Genomic DNA, 21,640 nt, shown 5'->3' on the forward strand with positions numbered 1-21,640 from the left:
GTAAAATCTGAAGACAAAAACTATTCTCACAGGATAATGCTAAACATCTTGTCTCTAACTAAGAAGAATTTTTTTTTTAATCTTAGAGTGCAGGGGCAATAAATTGTAGTGAGCACAGAGAAATTATCATCATTGTTTCTTTTTATTTGTGTTTACTATGTGGTGGCAGGGTGATTACCAGTTTTATTTGAATGTTTTATATGCCCCTAGATTTACTTACTGAGAATGAACAGATAAATAGCGATGTTATTTAGCTGTGCCATGTCAGTGTGGCCCCACCAACCTTGCTACTCTAACTTCCAAATCAGGTTAATTAATGAAGGACATTTTTCCAATGGGAATGAGGGGAAAGAGGGAATTTGATGGGGGGGGGGCATTTATATGATTCTCAAGAGAAAAAATGCCTTAAGTTTCTTAAATAAAAAATGGGCTCTCTGGAAAGAATTGATCTCAATAAGCTGGGGTGAGGGGTGACATAATTTTCAGAATAATAAGACAAGACACTGAAAATATTTGAAGTAATCTTAGGAAAGTTCCAACTATCAGAATGGATTTGGGACAATAAAAGAAATTCTATCACTTCATGATAGAAGAGACCATGAAGAATCTCCCATATGTTTCCAGTCTTAGTTCTTCAACATTTCCGCTTTATACATTCTAATTCACAGAGAATGTTTTATTGGCCAAAACAATGGATCAGTCACCCAAGGGACAGCCTTCACTCCCCACAGATAGGTATCCCACAGTGTTAAGAAATCTATAGGAACTTTGGGTATACTTCCTGTGGCAACTTACTGAAAAGACATGGATAAGAGTCACAAAATGGAAAGTCACTGATGGGATACTGTCTCCCTGAAAGAAAAGCAATGCATCTTTCCTGCACTCACTTCTCAATAACACTAATCTTATTTGTACACAATTTAAAACTCATTAATATTAAAAATTTAAACTTGGGCAGAAGTAAGTCAGTATCAAAGGGAAAAAATTCCCCATCATCCCTGGAGATTGTGATTTCCCCTTCCCAAGGCAAAATGAATTCTATGCTTATGTCTGCAAAAGCTACAGTTAGTTGAATTGACCAGAAAAAGGTTGCCCTCATGTTAAATTTCAGTCAATTAGAGATTAAAGCTGTCTTACATATGCCAGCCTGTTTTTAGGCTACCCTGTTAAAGGCAGAGTTCTAACCATCCATGAAACTCATTGTTCCCCACTTCCCCTTTCTTCAGCTTCCAAAGTTCATGGATAGAGCCAGATTCTGAGTCTGGTACAGTAAATCTTAATTCCTGATAATAATGATCTGTTGAAAGTAAAATCTCTCATTATGCTAGGTTGTTCTTACAGAAGTAAGGTATTCATAGTCATCAAATTCTGAAATGGAGAAAGATGACACTGGGCACATCCATCCAATAGAACTTCCTATCTGACCTCTAAAATGCAAGACACCAGCGAAGGTATTGTCAAAATAGATATCGTTCAAATTGCCAAAGGCATCTCATAAATTTCATAGGTATTTAGGTAGGCTTAGTTTATGTTGCTATGGTAACTGCAATGTCTGAATTTCCTAAGCTCAGAATCCTCCTATTCTTAACCTTAAAATGGTAAGAATGATCACTATGGCTTTCCATGGCATTTGTCACAATAGTGGAGGTCACATCTGAAGTTTATAAGTTTATCAAACACAGTTCAACAGTAAACGATGGGCTTTTATGAAATGTTTAATAATAGTTTCAAAATGCATTTTCCAACTCCCAGATAATTATCTTTGTTATGTGTGTGGGTGTTCATGCACACAAGTTCATACAAAGTGTTTTAGCCAATGAGCCCTAGTGACTTACTAGAGCACTATGATGCTATTAGTACAGCAAACCTTTCTTTGTAGAGCTTGTTTCTTTACTGTATGAGGAAATGAGAGTCCTCTCAATAGAAAAGTGGTAGACTCTAGGTGCGTGATGAGGAATATATTGTCAGATGTGGCCAATATGTTGATTTGTTTTGCTTTAGCACACACAGTTTGTTAGGAGGGAAGGGTCTGTTAGCTTGGAGCAGGGCAAAGTGAGAAAGCTGGCATCAAAGGAACATTTATTTAAAAAGACCCAAGTGGTAAGAGAAGTAGAGGGTGGGAATTGGACTCCTCCCAAAAGCAGCAGGTTTATAACAATGACCTAAAAGAATTATATTAATTGAGCCTACCTTCTCTGTCAAATTGAACTCCCATTATTCTCTATAGTATTGAGACTATCACAGAGAAGTGTTTTAAGAAAGGGCATTACATGGGGCACTTCAATATAACAGAAAAGGCTGAAGTGAGACTGACTAGTCTAATGAGTCCCCAAAGGGAGGATGAAGTGTAATTAAAAAGCTTTTGTGCCTTTCAAGACCAGGCGTATTATATGTATCCACAACAGCAAGAAAACCAACCACAAATGACACAGGATTGACTAGAGATAGAAATGTCTCTTAATCTGGAGCCAGGCTTACCTTATATCCTGATGATTTGATGTGAACTCCGCGCTTGGTCAGAGTCGATTTCATTCGGATGAAAAAGGAGCGCTCAAGGGTGTTGTCAGTGGTTAGTAGACTGGGGCTTGTTGATTCCACTGAGGAATACAAAAATACATACACACATGATTTAGATTTGTACACATCTCCTCTGAGCTATTTCTCAGGTGCGATCCTTGAGCTCACTAAAAATAAATGACTGATGGATGTTTAAGAGTGTTGTAATCAATTTAACTCATTTAGAAAATGTTTACTTTGCAAAAAAAATATGTATACAGAATAACTCTTTTTCAGATTCTATCAAGAAAATTTTCAACCTATTAACTCATTACTTTCTGTGATATCCTGGGTAGGGTTAAAAAAATAAAGAAATAATTGTCAAGTTAGTTGAGGCTTTGATAGTTCTGGATTGAGTGACATGCTAATCCTCACGGCCTTTAAGAAAAATGGATCTGCTAATCTATGAAAGTACCAGTATCTAGACAGCAATGGTAAAGAGGGAAAGAAGGGACCCATTAGCATTTCTCTTGAAAGTTTCTTCTATTTTGTTTTCTTTGCCTGCTTGCAAATACTAAGAACAATAGAGTACCATGAAACACCTCAATAAAATGGATAGTATGGCAGGGAGAGTGTCTACTGTTTCCTGAAATTCAACTAATAGGTTTTAAAGGGATAAATTACAGCACCGATTTTGCATAAATGGATGGCTCATTTTTTTTTTTATCTTTCCAACAGGGTGGTCTTCGAAACAAATTACAGGGAGTCATCTGAATATAAGAAGGCTTAAGTTCACAGATCTAGATTTAGAAGGAACCTCAAAAGCCAACTGGTCTAAACCCTTCACTTTATAGAAGGAGAAACTAGAGACTTGGGAGTCTATAAACTTACCCAAGGTCACACAGGTAATAAACATCAGAGGCAGGATTTGAACCTGGTTCCTCTAAGTGGGTAGTCAAGTAAGTAGTACAGCAGATACAGTATCAGACCTGGAGTCAGAAAGTCTCATTTTCCTGAATTCAAATCTGGCCTCCAACACTTGCTAGCTATGTAATCCTGAGGATGTCACTTAACCCTTTTTGCTTCAATTTCCTCATCTGTAAAATAAGCTGGAGAAGAAAATGGCAAACCACTCCAGTATCTCTGCCAAGAAAACCCCAAATGGGGTCATGAAGAATCAAACATGACTGAAACAACCGAACAGCAACTTCTGCCTCCAGAATCAGGGCTCCTTGTAATGCCCCATACTCAAGCACAGAGATATAGTCCAGATAGTAAGCAGCTTGCCACTGACAGCCCTCCTATAGTTCTCAGTCCTTTCTGTTCCTTAGCTCTGATTAAAAAAATACAATTTTATCTTTTAGTTCCCTACTTCCAGAAAGATATTGACTTCTTCCTTCCATCTATATTTTGTGGAGATAGACTGGATCACATTTGTTTGCACCTCAATGAGATCTATTTACTGAGATGCTGAGCTTACAAAGTCTTTGTGCAAACAGCATAGACTAGATGGCCTCTAAGGTCCCTTTCAGTACTAGATCAATGATCTGATTCCAGAAATATGGCATAACCCTTTTAAAATGAGCAAACAAAATGGAGGTAGCAGTCTTCAAATGCAATCTATTACTTTTTGTTTCTTTTAGGTCCAGATTTGTAATTTGTATCTAAGTAGGTTTCTCCCTTTCTAGAAACTCCTTCGAAAAATGCAGATTTGGCATGGCACCTGCAACCTACATTCTCAACAGCTCTCTAGGGCACTGAGATGCTAAGTACCTTGCCCTTGGTCTCCCAGTCACAATGCATCTTCTATTATGACATTACTTTTATTTGCTTCAGAAGTGTTCACAGGCGGTACATTTCGACTTTTCTCTACTTTTTCTTGAAGCAATGTGAATTCAAAAGTACAAATTTACTCCCCCAAAAGTAACTAAACCATTATCACCTTCTCCCTCCACCAAAGTTTTCTGAGGAATTCTACAATAACAGTCTCATTTTCCCCAGTGGGAGTAGGGAAAAATGATTTACAAAGTCAAGAGCTTTTAGCATGAAGATTCCAGGTCACAATGAATTTAAAAAGCAGGGGATGAAGCAATATATCAATATCTACATCTATATCTATCTTTGTCTATATCTATATCTGTCTCTGTTTCTCTCTACCTCTGTCTCAGTCTCTATCCATATTCATAACTACAGATATAACATAAACATATATATCCATATCTGTAATACCTACATCTATACATCTATATATATATATGTATATATATATATATATAAAACTATGTCCATACATTTGGAATAATGTATTTTTGTATGTGTCTGTGCATTACCCTATTCTCTGCCATTTAAAAATTATCAGAAACTAGAATCTTTATCCTAAAATCTCTTGACTTCATTAATCATGTTTTTTTTAAAAATTCCCATTAAGTCTGTATACACAGATACATATACACATACATGTATAAATTGATACATATATACTTACACAAAGACACATGGTTTCTATATTTATATAGGGCATTTATACAGATGAATGTGTTCAGAGACCCTGCCTTTTTAAGGAAAAGAAACCTTCATTTTTTCATTCCCTACATAAAATTTGAGACTGCAAATTACAGTGAGTAGCAAGAATATGATCTGTCACACACTGAAAATGAAGATATTTGTGATACAGGGTTCCTTCCTCTTGTAGAGTCCTTGTCTTATTATGACTATGCTTTGCCATATTTATGGCATTTCCATTCTGTTGTAATAAGACCACTGGCAAGTGTGCCCCTTTCTTTAGTGTCTTTCTTAAGGGTTTTCTTTTCTTTCTTTCTTCTTCTTCTTCTTCTTCTTTTTTTTTTGTTTTAGAGAGCTGAAATCCGATGTCATTTTAAATGTACAGCTCTTTATCACTTGAGGGAGAAGCCGAGCCATGTTATATTTAGTACTTTCATTTCTTCTGATTAAATATGAATTACTATGAAATTTTTCTCATCATCTAACACGCCATAATACGCCAACAGCTTTTTAATACACTATATAAGCACAAACTTCTGCTCTAAGAGTTTAATTTGCCCCTCTAATCCAATCACATCAACCTTATTTCTCTTATCAGAGATTCCCATTTTGAATTAAATGAGCTCATTAGTTTTAATCAAAAGCAGAGAGATCAAAACTTAAACGTAAATGCTTTAGATCAGAACTGTCACTCAGCCGTGCGGTTCTATTTTACTAAAACACAAGATCAGAGACCCTTAGAACCAATTTTTTCTCGTAAGGGATGCTGAGAGCTTGAAGATGCTATATCCTTTTTTTTTTCTTCCCAAGGACAGATTATACATTTAAGGTTAGACTTAATTTATATCTTTTTTTTTTTTCATACTGGTGGAAATGGAAAAGTATGCCAATCTACCTTGGTCTCTTTCACATTTATTGGCACCAGTCCTTAGAGACTCAAACTCCTGTGAAGCCATCAGAATCCATACCAGAAACCCAGCCTCAGAAATTCTGCTCCATTCAGCAATATCATGCTAGCAAGAGCTGAGAAGAAATGAAACTTTCCCAAGATGTGAAATATATTTCCAGGGTCAGGGTTCTGAGTACCTTTTGACCCAACAACCAAGAAGCCATGGAGACATTAGATGTGTGGATAATTCAAGCATCATTAGCAATTATGATTGTTTTTATTATGTGGTACTTTACAGTACAATACTTACAGGGCAGATTTGAAACCACAGCATGGGTGCTTCCTGCTGAGTGAAGAAATGCCAGACCAGTGCCTGACACGTGCAGGAGAGGCAGCCCAGTACATTATGCCCTGACTGAGGCCTTAAGTACCACAAGTCCCACTGTGTTGCAATAGTAATTATCTAAACGTATGGAGGTAATGTTAATTAAACCCTGGATAGCCAGTGCTAAAGCCATAGTTCAGTCCAGTTGAAGCCAGAGAATTCATTTCAAACCTAAATGGATGTTCTGGCTTTCATTTCCATCCCTGTGAGCTGTGGGGGAGGGTGGAAAAGAGAGAAGAACGGAAGAAAGGCAAGGCAGGGACAAAAAACCCAAGTTCTGAGAAAACCTACTTTAAATTCTAACAATTTGCTACAGTTTGGGGGTGGTTTTATGTCTCAAGCAGCACAGGAACCTTTGGGAATTACAAGTTGGCATTTTCTGTACATATTCCCCAAGGGTTTCCCCTCTCTCCTTCATCTGCCCTCGCCATTTCCCCAACACTTGGCAATAAGATATTTCATTTGAAAGCTCATATAATCCACATCTCAAATGGCCCAGCAAATACTAGGTTCTGAAAAGAATCTTCAATTCAAGGAAGGAACATCATTCTGAGGGAGGCAAGATATTAAGAGTTGGATTTGGAGTCAGAGGAATTGGATTCAAATCCTCTTGGAATGAGAATTTGATTTACTCGTCAATGTTATGTTACAAGATTTTGCTTTTATTTTTTCTTTTTCCACTGGGGGGTTAGGCAGAAAAAAAGCAAAGTTTGTTTAGTGGGAAAAATTAATTTAAGAAAAAAAAGAACTGGAAAAAAGTTATCTTCTTTAATTGCTTCTTGGGCCTTGGTTTCTTTTTTTCAGATGATTAGGTGGCCCCTTCTATCCTTTCTGAAGTTGTGAACTTGTGAATAAGATTGTTTTGGGGGAGAGTAGGAACTAGTTTTTTTGTTTTTGTTTTAAAGAGTCCTGAGAGGGTAAATATTTGGGTGGATGGGGTAGATCAGTGGGGGGAAGAGGGAGAAAGTGTCCATAGGGTCAGATAATTGAATAAAGACACTATACCAAGCTTATGACCAGGAAACTTTTTAGAGAGCTTTATAGATATAAAACATTGAGGAATACCATTATATGCTCCAACTAATAAGAGACTTAGGACACAGAAAAGCTAAATGTCTTACTCAAGATCTCACAGAAATTCAAGGGGTAGAGTATGAGTGAAAGCTAAAAGCCTAAGAGTGTTTCATTTTAACCTGGGGTTATCTTCCCAAAACAGCCAGATAAAGAAAAAGGACAAACTTTAATGGTTTCAACATCTTGAGTCCACTTTTTGCATAAACTTTAAAAGTTACCAAACAGTTAACAGATAAATGTGATGATTTGCATTATTAGTTATTATCTATTGAAGATTCTTTTGGCTCTACTTCAATGCCAAGAGTCCAAGATCCGGAAATGCATCGTATTTATTTGTTAATGATACTCTCATTCACAAGTGCTTTACGCATTTATCTTTAATACAGGGTGTGCAATCTTAATACATTACCTATAGCTGCTGATATTAAGATAGTCACATATTTGACAAGGGCAGAGATTTTATTAACTAATTGTCTGAGAAAGTATAGGTGGCAATCAGAGCCCTAATTCTTTTGAAGGGGCAGTATAATCTTCAGTGTTAACCTACACAAGGGAGTGCAAAGAGTAAGTGCTTTATAAGAGTGTGGTAGATGGGGGAGGGGGATAAATTAATTTATATTCCCCTCTTTTTTGCAAAGATTAAACAAAGAAACAAATATGAGAAAGTTAGAGAGGGAACAAGGAGAAAGGGGAAGAGGGAAGGAAAGAAAATATTTCATAGGATGTAAAAGTAAATTCCCATCTATTTGTACCATACCATTCACCAACTCTGTATCCTCCATGATACATATGAATATTTGAACACAAAACAGATGATGTCACAACAATCTCCAAATGAGAAAAATAATTGGTAAACCTTGGGGCTTATTTATAATAACAATTAAACCCAAACCTAATATCATCAGAAAAGGAAGGTTCTGAATTCAGAAGAAACAAGCATATTTTCAAAGCTGAAATTGTAGGGCCAATAACCAAGAAAATCTCTTTCCAGGTTGTCATGCACCCTTCAGTATGGAAGGGACTACTTGAGGTTTATTTGTACCTTTTTCCAAGTCTTTTTATAGGAGGAAACATATACCAAAATGTGAACTGTCTCTCTAGTTGTAAGAGTTGGCTAAGTAAATGCTTGAATTACTCCAGTTCAACATGACATACTTATTACCTCCATCAGGCCATGGGCCAATATTTTAATTTCCAGGAGCCAATATTTTAAGTTCATTGAGATATATCATGACATTTTCAGAGTAACAATTTCTCCAACCATGGCAAATTTATTTCTATCTCTTTGAACCTCAACAATCCCTACAAAATGTGTCTCTGGACTCCTATCAACAAATACCTCAGAGAGGTTAAGAGATTTAATCTAAGATAAAAATTTATTCTTAAAACCTGAATTATGTTAGTGAGGAAATTCTCCAAACATTGAATGGATATTAATGACCAAATACTCTGGAGAGACGAGTTTCCAGTCTAGGGAGCCCAGTATAGAAATTAGAGATATAAAGCCTGCTTAAGCAATGGCAAAAGAAGAAAATCAAGGAATTATAGAAAAGAGAGCTCAAAGGTCATCTAAGACCAGAAGTATCAAATAAAATTGTCAAGGACAAGATTAAAACATAATTTTGAAATAATCAATAAAAATACAATAGAAAACAGATAGTGTTAATATGTGCTTTTTAAAGTCAATATGGCAGGGTTCCTTATATATGGGTTTATTGCCTCCTATCTGAGTTTAGCACCATTGATCTAAGGCAATTACCTTTCTAGTGAATTCTTTATCCCTGAAAATAGTCATTCAGGTTCTCCTTGAATACTATTTTACTTGATCCTTGTGCCTTTCAATCTGCCCCACTGCTATACTCTCCTGTAGAGCTAAATATCCCAGTTCTTTCAAATATTCTTCTTATGATATGATTTCTAGTGTTTTCAACACCCTGATTATTCTAAAATTGGACACGCTCCATTATTCTTTCCCATTTTCTGTTTGGCATTTGATATTTGACAGGAGTGATGAGGAGGACAATGAGAGAGGAAGTAGAAATGGTTCCTAATCCAGTTGACACCAAGTCAAACCCATTGTAGATATAACTTTCAATATTTTGACCAGATCTTCAAGATTCTGAAAATGTCTATGGCTAAAACTGTAAAGGGCTTTTCTTTGGGCCTGTTAAATAATACAAACAAGCACAACAGTCTTCTTAAGTACTAAATCTTAATAAGTGGAAAAAGAAAAAAAAAGAAGCATTTTCTCCATGTGGCTTATGGTTGGAAAAATTTAAATTCTGAGAAAAATGTGAATCCTTACAGAACCCTTATAGGGCTGTTTTTGAAAATAACTTGACTGAATTGAGAGAAGCTGTTATGATATGAAGTTAAATGTGCTCCTTTCTTTTCTTCAGTTCACTGACTAAGCCAATCTTTTCCTTCAGATACCTTCTGCTCAGAGCCATGGTGACAAAAATAAGACAAACTAAAGTGCAAACATCCATGATGGATTTTAGAGCACTCAGATAAACTATTTGGTGTTTTACCTCTCTTGGTGAAACAAAATGATTTCTATGTCACTTATTTCTTACTTTGTTTCTCTCCTCCTCCTCCTCCTCTTCTTCCTCTTCCTCCTCCTCCCAACCACTGCCATATTCCAGGCAGAAAAAAAGTTCAGGATATTATAAGTTCCATTTTAAAATGTAGTATTTGGGAATGAATGACCTCAGATTTAATAGTACATAGCCAAAACTTGACTTACAAATTTCAATCCAATAGAAGTTTAACTTTCAACTAAATACTGAAGGAAAATTAAAAAAAACAAAACAACTTTGTAATCTTCTGTTTTCAAGTCCAATCCCTTTATTTCTATTAAGTAAGCTTTCTTTTAAACTTAGCCCTTTCCACTCTTTGCCCTTTGTCCAGAGTAAATGTCTACTCCCCATTTCCCAAGTCTAATCTTTTCTCTCATCCAAAACTCATTTCCTTCTGGGAACCTTTCCCATTTAGATGGGCCAGGATACTAGTTTTCTCCTACCTTGGAAAAAGCCCTAAAAACTCTTCTTAAAAGAAAATCCAAATGACAGGAAATACAAGTAACAGAAATTGTAATAAACCCAGAAGATAAAATTCATTAAGGAAAAAAAAAACAGCTTTACTGAAGAGAAAGGATTACACTTGTGGAGCTTGGCATCTTAAAAAGCAAGCTACCAAAAGAGAGACAGGGTACCATTAGTCATTCTGGACCATATATCCAGCATTCTGGGTGTTTAATAAGCTCTAAACAATCAAACAAAGAGATAGATATTTAAGGTTGGGATGTTGTAAGCTACCTGTATAGGGAAATGCAAATGTTTCAGTCAGTTAAAGGGAAAATAATAAAGATTTGATATTTGAGGGACTTATCACTGGAAAAAATTTAACTCTGAAAAGCCCCTTAGAAATGTTACAGCCTACTAGGCTTTAATCCATTATCTAAACATTTACAAATGTATCCACACTTACCCAATAGACCAGAACAACTCTAAAGGAGCTGATTCGGATGGCTGACTGAATTGTACACAAATGATACAAGGTGGGAGTCTCCCAGCTCTCAGTGCACTTGCAAGTTTAAATAAAGTTGCTTGACTTTCAAAGATGGAAGAAAATGCCCCAGGTTGACATGTCATCCAGATCTCTTGGAAGCTGGTGAACACTCATACATTTAAAAGGTAATGAAAAAATTCTCCCTATGGCCTTTTGGAACATGAAATGTCACCTTTTCTGATCTCTACAGGTCTTGGTCCCACAAGGGCAGGTATTTTCTCTCTTAATTTTAAATAAGTTAAATTCATGTAAAATTTCACCAGTAAATTATTAAAAATCATTTCAAATCAAGAAAGCTAAAGACTTTTAAAGTGTCAGGGGAGAAAAGAAAAAGAAGACATATCTGGGAAAGAAAGTCTGGAGAAGAAAGGCTAGATGGGATGCTTTTTCCTGGCTTTAAATTTCTTTTACTATTTAGAGAGCAAGAAGCTTAATTAAATACTGACTTTCCCATGAAAAAGACTTCTCTCTCTCTCTCTCTCTCTCTCTCTCTCTCTCTCTCTCTCTCTCTCTCTCTCGGTTGTCATGCCACTCAAGGTCAATATATATATAAAATTTTGCCCTCCCAAAAGACAATCCAATTGGATTTCATGGTTATCTGGGAAGACAATAATAATAATATTCACATGGTACTTGAATATTTGCAAAGCACATACTAAAACTCATCTGATCCTTTCAACAACTCTGCAAACAAAATGCTGTATTCATTCCCATTTTAAAGAGGAGGAAACTAAGGTATAAAAAGACTAAAGGGCTTGTCTGGGGTCAGATCACCAGTAAATGCCAGGGATGGATTTGATAGTTCTCCTCCAAGTCCACCTCAATGCCCAGGTGCAAGGATGGAGAGGTCTGGGGATATTTACTGTCAAGAATTTTGAAGGCTTAGGATGATAGTCTATATGGATAAACTGAGTACTCATTGGCCCATATGAAGTGGTGGAAAAAGATATATATATATATATGTATATATATAATAGAATTATATGTAAAAGAATTGAGATGCATACTTGGAGAAATGTGATAAATGTCTGATAAACTGAAGCAGATACAATGTCTTTTGAGGAAAGCAATTTGCCTGTTTTTCCTCCACCCCCTCCAACCTCTCTCTCCTTACCTGGGGAAGAAAGAGGAACTATTTGGCTTTCAACTGTTTGGCCTTTATTAAGGAGCCCAGGCTGAGAAAATCCTTCACTGACTAGGAAGGTTTTCAGAAAGAAATCTTTCTGGCAAATGTTATTCAATAGAATTCTGCAGGTTCTGACTGCAAAAGTAGCCTAAATTTCCTCAGAACTTCACGGGTAGGCATATCTGTTATCTATTTTTTCTTACCAGAAGGAAAAAAAAAAGATAAACTTTTCACTATTTATTCTAGTTTTCTTGTCTTCTATCACATTCATTTCATTTAATGCTGAGAGGGACTTCAGAGGTCACATAATCCAAATTCTCTTCTTTTATAGATGAGGAAACTAAGGCTCAGGGAGGTTGTGTCTTCTCCAAGGTCACACAGGTAGTGAGTATCAAAGGCAGGATTAAAACCCAGGTTCTAGCAATCTTTCCATTGCACCACACTACCAGTGCTATTGATGTTTGAATAATCTGAGGGTAAGTTAGGAGGATAGGAAGTGATTATAGTGAACTTTATCCTCTTTTACAAGAACACACTGATGTGTCATCCTTTAAAAAATAAAATTAAAATAAACAAAATGAAAAAGAACTTCAGTGTCCTGTTTTTACTTTATAAGTCTGGGTTCTTTGGCTTTTGTAGCCTCAAGATGTGTTTTTATGTGTTGTAGGCTAAGCTAGCAGCATTGTATTTGGCCTTCGCATTTGGACTTTATGAGTTTGGGGTAATAGGAAATGTAGAGAATCTTTGATAGGAGATATAGAGAAAACCCAACTTATTTTTGCCTTATTAGGATCAAATCATTTTCCCCTTCTCGTCCTCCATTGTTGTTAGGTTTTGGCTCTTGTCTAGAAACCTGTGAATTATTAGACAAAATTCCACAACACCGTTGTGAAAAGAACTGGGGTCCAGAGCTGGTAATTATGAAGTCCTTGGGTACAATTTAAAAAATAATAACAAATCCTGAAACCCACACAACCCATCAGCACTGAGCTCTCTGGCAATGCTGCCTGGTGTTGCCAGCCTATCTGGAATGAGAATTACAAATGCACAGGGTTGCTTTTCATATTCTCATATGCCAAGTAGGGGTTACTACTTGGGGAGGCTGTCCCCTGAGGGAGAGAAGGGTATTCAGCTGCCTCATGCAGCTCCACTGTAGTTGGTATTTGGATGATACCACTCTGGGGAAATATACACAGTGTCAAAGTCAAGCTGTTACCAGTGGGTGTTTCTATACACAACCACTAAGTACTAGGAAGGTTCAAAGGAGAAAACTGGGTATCATAAAGATAGCCTTTGAGAGTACATGACATCCAGTGTGACCCATTACACGCCAGCCTCTGCACTCCAAAGAACAAACACTATGAATACTGCAAGAGAGTATTTTAAATCTTATTGGAACCCCCCTGTAAATGTTGCCACTTGAGGGATCTATTCCTGGAGAAAAATATAGTGTGTGCTCCTGGGACACCTCTTGGATTCCATTACTGATATTAAGTATGGGATCGAGTGTAGCAATGCTTTTATCATGACTATAAAGTGGTTACGAGCCAATTTCTCATATAAAACATACTCAATAACAGTAGGGCTTTTCTTCTTTCCTTCCTTTCTTCATTTCTTCCTTCCTTCCTTCCTTCTTTTTTTTTTTTAACGACAAACATGATGTCAGACAAAGGGCATCAGGACTAAGTCTTTGTAGTACAATACAAAATAACAATGCATAAACACCTTTGTGAAGGCAGCTTGAAACCCCATGTTTTCTATTAAAAAGTCATGTTCAATCTTCACTGTTGATAGAACAGAATAGCTAACACAGAGAACATTGTATATCAGAAAGGTCAATAGTTATTATGAGCTACAAATATATTTTTTTCCATCCTTCAGGCTGTTTAGCGCATATCACAGCATGAGCAGCTGTCTTCTTTAATGCTTTTAAAATTAGAATCCCAAAGAGGAAGGAAAAATTACGGTTGCAATGATTGCTCTTTGCTTTTGTAAGTTTACTTTAATACACTATTTTATATACATGAAGCTTCCATGCAGCCTACCCAAAGGACAGAGAATGGCTTGGCAGCATAGCATTGGGTCGCCAAATTTATTTATTTTTAGCATTCTGGCAAAAATCCCTGTCTGTGGCACAGATGTTGTTAACATGCTGTATTTCTAAAGGGAAGTACATAGGGGCATATTACACAAGAACATGCATACCCACAAATGCATGTATACAGTCACTGTCTCTCTTCATTGTTCTTCAGCTATGTTACTAGCAAAAATGGTGCTTTGTGACCTGAAACAGTTTTGTACTGATGCCTGGAAAGAACAGTCAATGATTCATCCACTACAAACAAAATATCATTACATATATGCAGATGCATAGAAATAAAATGGCCAAGGGTTTGCACACATTGATTTTTTTAAATAAAAGAATTAAACACACAATCCTAAGAGCTCATGCAAAGAACTGCTATTGCATTATTTGCATAACTCAGAGCTGTTGGGTATAAGTTTATTGTAACAGTGGGATCTCCAGTGGTTAAAGAGTTACTATTATCTGTATTAGGTGGCAGAATGATAAAGTGCCAGGCCTGAAGTCAGGAAAACTCATCTTCTTGAGTTCAAATCTCATCTTAGACACCAACTAGCTGTGTGACACTGAGCAAGTTGCTTAACCCTTTGTGTATCAGTTTCCTCATCTGTAAAATGAGCTAGAGAAAGAAATGGCAAATCATACCAGTAACTTTGCCAAGAAAATTCCAAATGAGCCATGAAGAGTTGGACATAAGGGGCAGCTGGATGGCTCAGTGGATTGAGAGCCAGGCCCAGAGATGGTTGGTCCTGGGTTCAAATATGGTCTCAGATACTTCCTAGCTGTGTGACCCTGGGCAAGTCACTTATATACCCCATTGCCTAGTCCTTACTGCTCTTCTGCTTTAGAATCAATACACAGTATCTAAGGTGGATTAAGGTAAGGGTTTTATAAAAAAAATTTTTTTTAAGTTGGAGATGACTGAAAAATGGACTGAAATGATGAATAACTGGAATAGATAATATAGCCTTCTGAATGACTGCCCCCCTCCCCAAAATTCACTTTCTGGTCATACAAATCACAATACAAAATACTTCATTTACTGAAATAATAATAACAAGAATAGCTATTATTTTATATAACTCTTACAATGTGCCAGATACTGTGCCAAGTACTTTACAATTATTATCTCATTTGATCCTCCCAACTATCCCAGGAGGGAAGTATTATTATTATTCCTATTTTACAGATGAGGAAATTGAGTTAGGCAGAGGTTAAATGATTTGTCCAAGGTCACATGGCTAATACATGTCTGAGGCTGAATTTGAACTCTGCTCTTCTGACTGCAGGCCCTATGTTCTATCGATTGTACCATCTATATGCCTATAATTTTATAGATGATTACTGAATATTCTGAATTGTTACTTAATTTCCCCCATGCTTGTTTTAGCTATTCTATCAGTTCTATACTAACATCTAAGTTCTGGGTAGGGTTTAAGGATGATTATTCATTCATCCCTTCAGTTATCTAGTGATCAAATATGGAAAAAAGAAAAACCATTTTCTGGTTGCTCATAATACTTTTAGATTTTTGAAACTTAAAATCAAGAGGCTATCCACTGAGGAGGATACAAAACCAAATAACACATGTTCCCTGCCCTTAGTAGGAAAGAAAGAAGAGAATAAGAAAGAAAGAGAAGATAAGAAAAAGATGGCAGAAGAATCAGCTACAATAAAAAAGCACAATGTGATAGGGGCCATAAAAGAGGCACAAAATGTAATAGTAGTAATTTAAATCATAGCTAGCATTTATATAGGAGCTACAATGTGCCAGGCACTGTGCCAAGTGCTTTACAAACATTATCTCATTTGTTCCTTATAACAACCCTGTGAGGCAGGTGCTATTATTATCTCCATTTTTATATTTGAAGAAATTGAGACAAATAGAGATTAAGTGACTTGTCTAAGACCACATAACTGATATGTATGAGAAACTAGTTCTGAACTAAGGTCTATTCTGACTCCAGACCCTGCACTCTATCCACTGTGTCATTAGCTGCCTCTGTGGAACAAAATGAGAAAGGAAGAACTAGTGTCTAGATGCCTATAATGTTTTTAGAATTTAAAATTTTAAAGTCAAGGGTTTTGCCATTGAGGAGGATCACCAAAACAAATGATACTTCTTGCCCTCAGGCACTTATAGTTTAGTACCATAAGAAAAAGAAGGCAGAAGAAACAACTCTCATTTAAGGTGCAACGGGATAAGTGCCCTAAAATAGGCACAAAGTTTTATGGAAGGAAGTTTTATAGAGGCTGGAGAGTTTGTATCTGGTTGGAGGTTTGGAGGATTGACATAGTACTTCTATATGTCTTCATTGAAGTGGGCCTTGAATGATGAGTAGGGGCTCAATATGAAGAAACTGGGTAAAAGTGGTGGTGAATAATTCTCTAGGAAAAGGAAAAGGATGAGTCAAGTTATCCAGGTGGGGTGTGTTTAGAAATGGCAAATGGTCTGTGTGACTGTAACAAAAATAATTTGTACAGAATAATGGAAAGGTCTTGAATTAGAAGCTAAGGAGTCTTACATTACATTTTGCACGTGAGAGGAAAATATTCCTGGCTTTTGAGTATTGACATGATATGATCAGAAAGATCCTTTAGGAAAGCGATTTTATAACAGTTTGGATAGAGGTAGAGAGTGATAGGGAGGAAACAGAGGGTAGGGCCCCAGGAGGTTACACTGATACTTGTAAGTTGTAAACAAGAAATTTAGGTGAAAAATAACTAGGCAAAGATAAATGAAGCATTTAAAATATTTTGTAGGTAGAATTAACTGTATTCAATAACTAACTGAATTTTAGACATAAGAAGAGTAAGAAGGAAAAGCTAATTCCAAGGTTTAGAGTCTAAGTGATTAGTGGATTGAAGCTCTTATGAACAAAAATAGGGAAACCAGGAGGAGCAACTGGTTTAAGATGAAGAGGAATGAGATTGTGAGCTCATTTCTGGAATGCTGAATGTTATAGTAGGACATCTGAAAAGAGATATCTAGTAGGCAGTTAGAGATGGCGGGGCTGGCAGTGAGAAGAGAGGTTAGGGCTGTTGATACAAATTTGAGAATCATCAGAATAGCAATGATAGTTAAAACTGTAGAAATGAATAAGGTTGCCAAGGCAAAGAGGAAAAAAGTTTATGAATAGAAGAAATGATCTAATTTTTCTGGTAAGAGAAGGAAGAGGAAATAATGGAAAAAGAGTAAACACCTAGAGATGTAAAAAGAAGGCCAATAAAATATAATACCATGGAAAGCGATGGAGCAGAAGTCAATGGAGCAAAAGATATGAACAGAAGTTTTTGGATAAAGACATCAAAGCTATATGTAACTATGTGCAAAATGCTCTAAATTATTATTAATTGGAGAAATACAAATCAAAATAACTGAGATATCATCCCATGCCCTTCATATTGGCAAAAATGATAGAAGTTAAAGGGGCTGTGGAAAAATAGGGACACCCATACATTGTTTGTGGAACTGTTAACTAATCCAATCATTTTGGAGTCCAATGTAGAATTATACTCAAAGAGTTATAAATCTGTGTATACCTTTTGATTTAGTAATACCACTCTTGGGTTTATTTCTTAAGGTTATCAAAGAAAAAGGAAAAGAAAGCATATGTCCCAAAATATAGCAGCTCTTTTGTGATGACAAAGAACTGGAAATTAAAGGAATGTCAATCAACTGGGGAATGGCTGAACAAAGCATATGGAATACTAATTGTGCAATAAGAAAAGACAAACAAGATGATCACAAAATCTGGAAAGAAATATGAAGTGATACAAAGTGAAGTGAGCAGAACCAGAAGAATGTTGAATATAGTAACAATAATGTATCAACTTGGATGACTTAACTATTATCAACAAGGCAAGGATCCAGGACAACTCCAAGGGACTCATGATGAAAAAGGATTTACACAGCCACAGGAAGAATAGAGTGTGAATGCAGGTTGAAACAGACCATTCTTCACTTTATTTCCTCCACGAATTTTTCTCTAGTAGAAGCAATATGTGCCATGTTTCATAGCATGACGAGAGAGAAATATGCACTATATGACAATATATATACAACCTATATCATATTATCTGCCTTCTTGGGAAGAAGAGAGGGATAGAGAAAAAAGAATGAGATGGATTTTTTGAACATGGTTGATGTAAGGATTTAGTTCTCTTGAATAAACATATTTATTATAGTTTATTACATATTAATAACAAATTACATGTGTTATATTGTTATAGTATATATGTTATATATCAAAACTGGTAACTTTAAAAAAGGAAAGGAGGAAGAAATATGGTGTGTAGTCTCAGAAAATAGGTAAAGAAAAATGAAGACTGAGAAATTAATAGTTCGATCATTAGGGGTATCCTTATGGCATTGATTCTTTTTTTTTCTGAAAATTTTATTAAATTAGTAAATTTAGAACATTTTTCCTTGGTTACAAGAATCATATTCTTTTCCTCCCATTCCCCTACACCTTCCTGTAGCAGATGCACAATTCCACTGGGTTTTACTTGTGTCCTTGATCAAAACCTATTTCCATGTTGTTAATGTTTGCACTAGGGTGATCATTTAGAGTCTACATCCCCAATCATAGCCCCATCAACCCAAGTGATCAAGCAGTTGTTTTTTTTCTATGTTTCTACTCCCACAGTTTTTTCTCTGGATGTGGATAGTGTTCTTTCTCATAGATCCCTCCGGGTTGTTCTGGATCATTGCATTGCCACTAATGGAGAAGTGCATTACATTGGATTGTACCACAGTGTATCAGTCTCGGTGTACAATGTTCTCCTGCTTCTGCTCTTTTCACTCTGCATCAATCCTTGGAGGTTGTTACAGTTCACATGGAATTCCTCCAGTTCATTATTCCTTTGAGCACAATAGTATTCCATCACCAACATATACCACAATTTGTTCAGCCATTCCCCAATTAAAGGGCATCCCCTCATTTTCCAATTTTTGGCCACCACAAAGAGCGCAGCTATGAATATTCTTGTACAAGTCTTTTTCCTTATTATCTCTTTGGGGTATAAACCTGGCAGTGCTATGGCTGGATCAAAGGGCAGACAGTCTTTTGTCACTCTTTGGGCATAGTTCCAAATTGCCCTCCAGAATGGTTAGATCAATTCACAACTACACCAGCAATGCATTAATGTTCCAATTTTGATGGCACGGCTTCTTAGTACAGTTTTTAGATTTTTTAAAAAGTATTTTGATAATTGCATTTCAATGGAATTATATTTCTTCATTATCTTATGTATCTTATTTTATGCATTTAAAAACATTATTCTGGGCTCTATGGCAGAAAAATGAGAACTTTTGTTTTTGTGAGAGTAGTTTCAACTGTGTAGTAATAGAAGCTAGATTAGAAGATGTTATATATCAAATAGAAGGCAAGAAAGTGATGGTAGTGAACATAAATTGCTCTTTTAAGAAGTTTATTAGTGAATAAGAGAGATACAGTGGTAGCTTGAGGGTAGGCAGAAGTGTCCAGGATGTGATTTTATTTTAATTTAACACAACAAACTCAATTAAGTGCCTACTATATGCAAAACTCTGGGCATTGGGGAATGGAAAATTCTGATAAAACATCATCATGAACTTGTAAGTTCCTCTGAAGTTTATAGTCTAGTAGGGGGATATGGCACATTAAAAAGAACTATATTATAAAGTAGTAGATGACAAATCCATTAAAGAAATTAAATGTCTGAGGTGGAAGTTATCATTGTCTGAAAAAATCAAGAAATTCTTGTTGGAGGAGGGAGGAGATGGCCTTGGTTTTCAGGTGCGGGTAGGAATCCAAGAGGGAGAAGGTAGAGTTTCTGGTATTTTTCTCTTCTTCCTTCTTTTTCTTTTGTTTCTTTTTTTATAAACCTTATCTTCTCTCTTAGAACCACTACTGCATATTGGTTCCAAGGCAGAAGAGTGGTAAGGGCTATTCAATGAGGGTTAAGTAACTTGCCCAGAGTCACACAGCTAGGAAGTGTCTGAGGCTAGATTTGAACCTAGGACCTTCCATCCGTAGGGCTGGCTCTCAATCCACTGAGTTAACCAGCTATACCCCCCTCCACCTTCTTTTTCTCTTAAGGATGAGGAAAGTGAAAATAAATAGAGTTTGAAAAAGGCTTCAGAGTGATGGACCACTGTGGAAAATAGGAGATGGCAAATATTCCAGTTTGTTTGGAGTATAGAATTTTCAGAAGAGAGCCATTATAAGAATATGCTGGGAACAGAATGCTTTTTGGGATAAGGGAACCCTGAGCATGTTTGGAGGTAGAGGAGAGTTGAACGATGGAATACATAGAAAGAATGCCTGATGACTTAAGATCCAGAGCACAGGCTAAGGAATTAGCCTCGAAAATAAGGAAGAATATTTATTCCTCAGATAATAGTAGAAAGGAAGAGACAAACAAAAGTAATAAATTTGAGGCTTAGATATGGGAAGTTCAGGAACTCTTATGTTATTTTGCATCATTTCTAGTAAAATCTGAGGCAAAGTCACTAAGTGAGAGTGGGGGGGCAGTGTTTTGTGGAGGTTTTAGGAGAGGAGAAAAAGGTTTGGAAAAGTTGCTTTGGGAAATACATTAGAGAATTTAAAAGATATGAATACTGGAAAAGAATTTCTGAGTAGTAGTAAAGTCCAGGCTGCAGTTGGAGGCCATGAAAATATAGTGACCAGAATGGTTCCATGACCACTTCCATCAATATTTGGCAAATCAGGAATGGGAAAAGAGTAAACAGCTGCTAAAGCTTAACCAGGTTTGAGGATTGGCACAGTAAGAACAATAAAAATTAATAATCACAACCAGAAATTTTCATTTGTTAGTGAGAACACGTTTGAAATGGCTGGCTGTGAATTTGGAGCTACACCCAAGAAGACACTCAACTTTGAATATCCTTAGACCCAGAGATACCACTACTAGGTTTATATCCCAAGGAGATCAAAGAAAGAGGCAAAGGACCTATCAATACAAAATTATCTGGTATTTTTATAATAGCCGCAAATTGGAAACTAAGGGGTTGCTCACTTACTGGAGAGTATCTAGACAAATTATGGTATATGATGCTATATTTTTTTGTCGTAAGTAACAATATACTGTTGTGTCATAAGTTTCAGAGGAAACTAGGAAGATATCTATGAATTCAAGCAGAATGAATGGTGCTAAAGCAGCAGAATAATGTGTATAATCATAACACTAAACAAACAAATTTCAAAGACTTGAGAACTTGGATTAATGCAATGTTAACCCATAGAGCTAGAGGACTAAATTTGAAATATGCCACCTACTTCCTCCTGACAAAGATAGGATGGATTTAGAATGTGGAATGAGACATACTTCTTTGACAAGACTAATGCGAGACTTTGTTTTGCTGGCTATGCATATTTGTTATGAAGATTTTCTTTTACTTTGTTTTTTTAAATCATCCAACTGGTGACAGCAAAGAGAGGAATAATAAATGCTTGTAAAAGAAATGAACACATCATTGAAAAGGAGTGCCGGATAGTGGTAAGCAAAAAA

At 36.2% G+C, this 21,640-nt stretch overlaps 1 protein-coding gene across 6 annotated transcripts in view; it reads right to left on the minus strand.

The window, feature by feature from the left end:
- NPAS3 (neuronal PAS domain protein 3) overlaps positions 1-21,640 on the minus strand; it is a 1,104,268-nt gene that overhangs the window by 93,710 nt on the left and 988,918 nt on the right. For all 6 annotated transcript variants that reach the window (XM_007472507.2, XM_007472505.2, XM_056820400.1 and 3 more), the window contains one exon: positions 2,479-2,597. In XM_007472507.2, the coding sequence (XP_007472569.2) occupies positions 2,479-2,597 (119 nt within the window). The remainder of the gene's footprint in view (positions 1-2,478; positions 2,598-21,640) is intronic.

The sequence above is a fragment of the Monodelphis domestica genome, chromosome 1 (assembly GCF_027887165.1).
Source record: "Monodelphis domestica isolate mMonDom1 chromosome 1, mMonDom1.pri, whole genome shotgun sequence".
Classification (NCBI taxonomy): Eukaryota; Metazoa; Chordata; class Mammalia; order Didelphimorphia; family Didelphidae; genus Monodelphis; species Monodelphis domestica.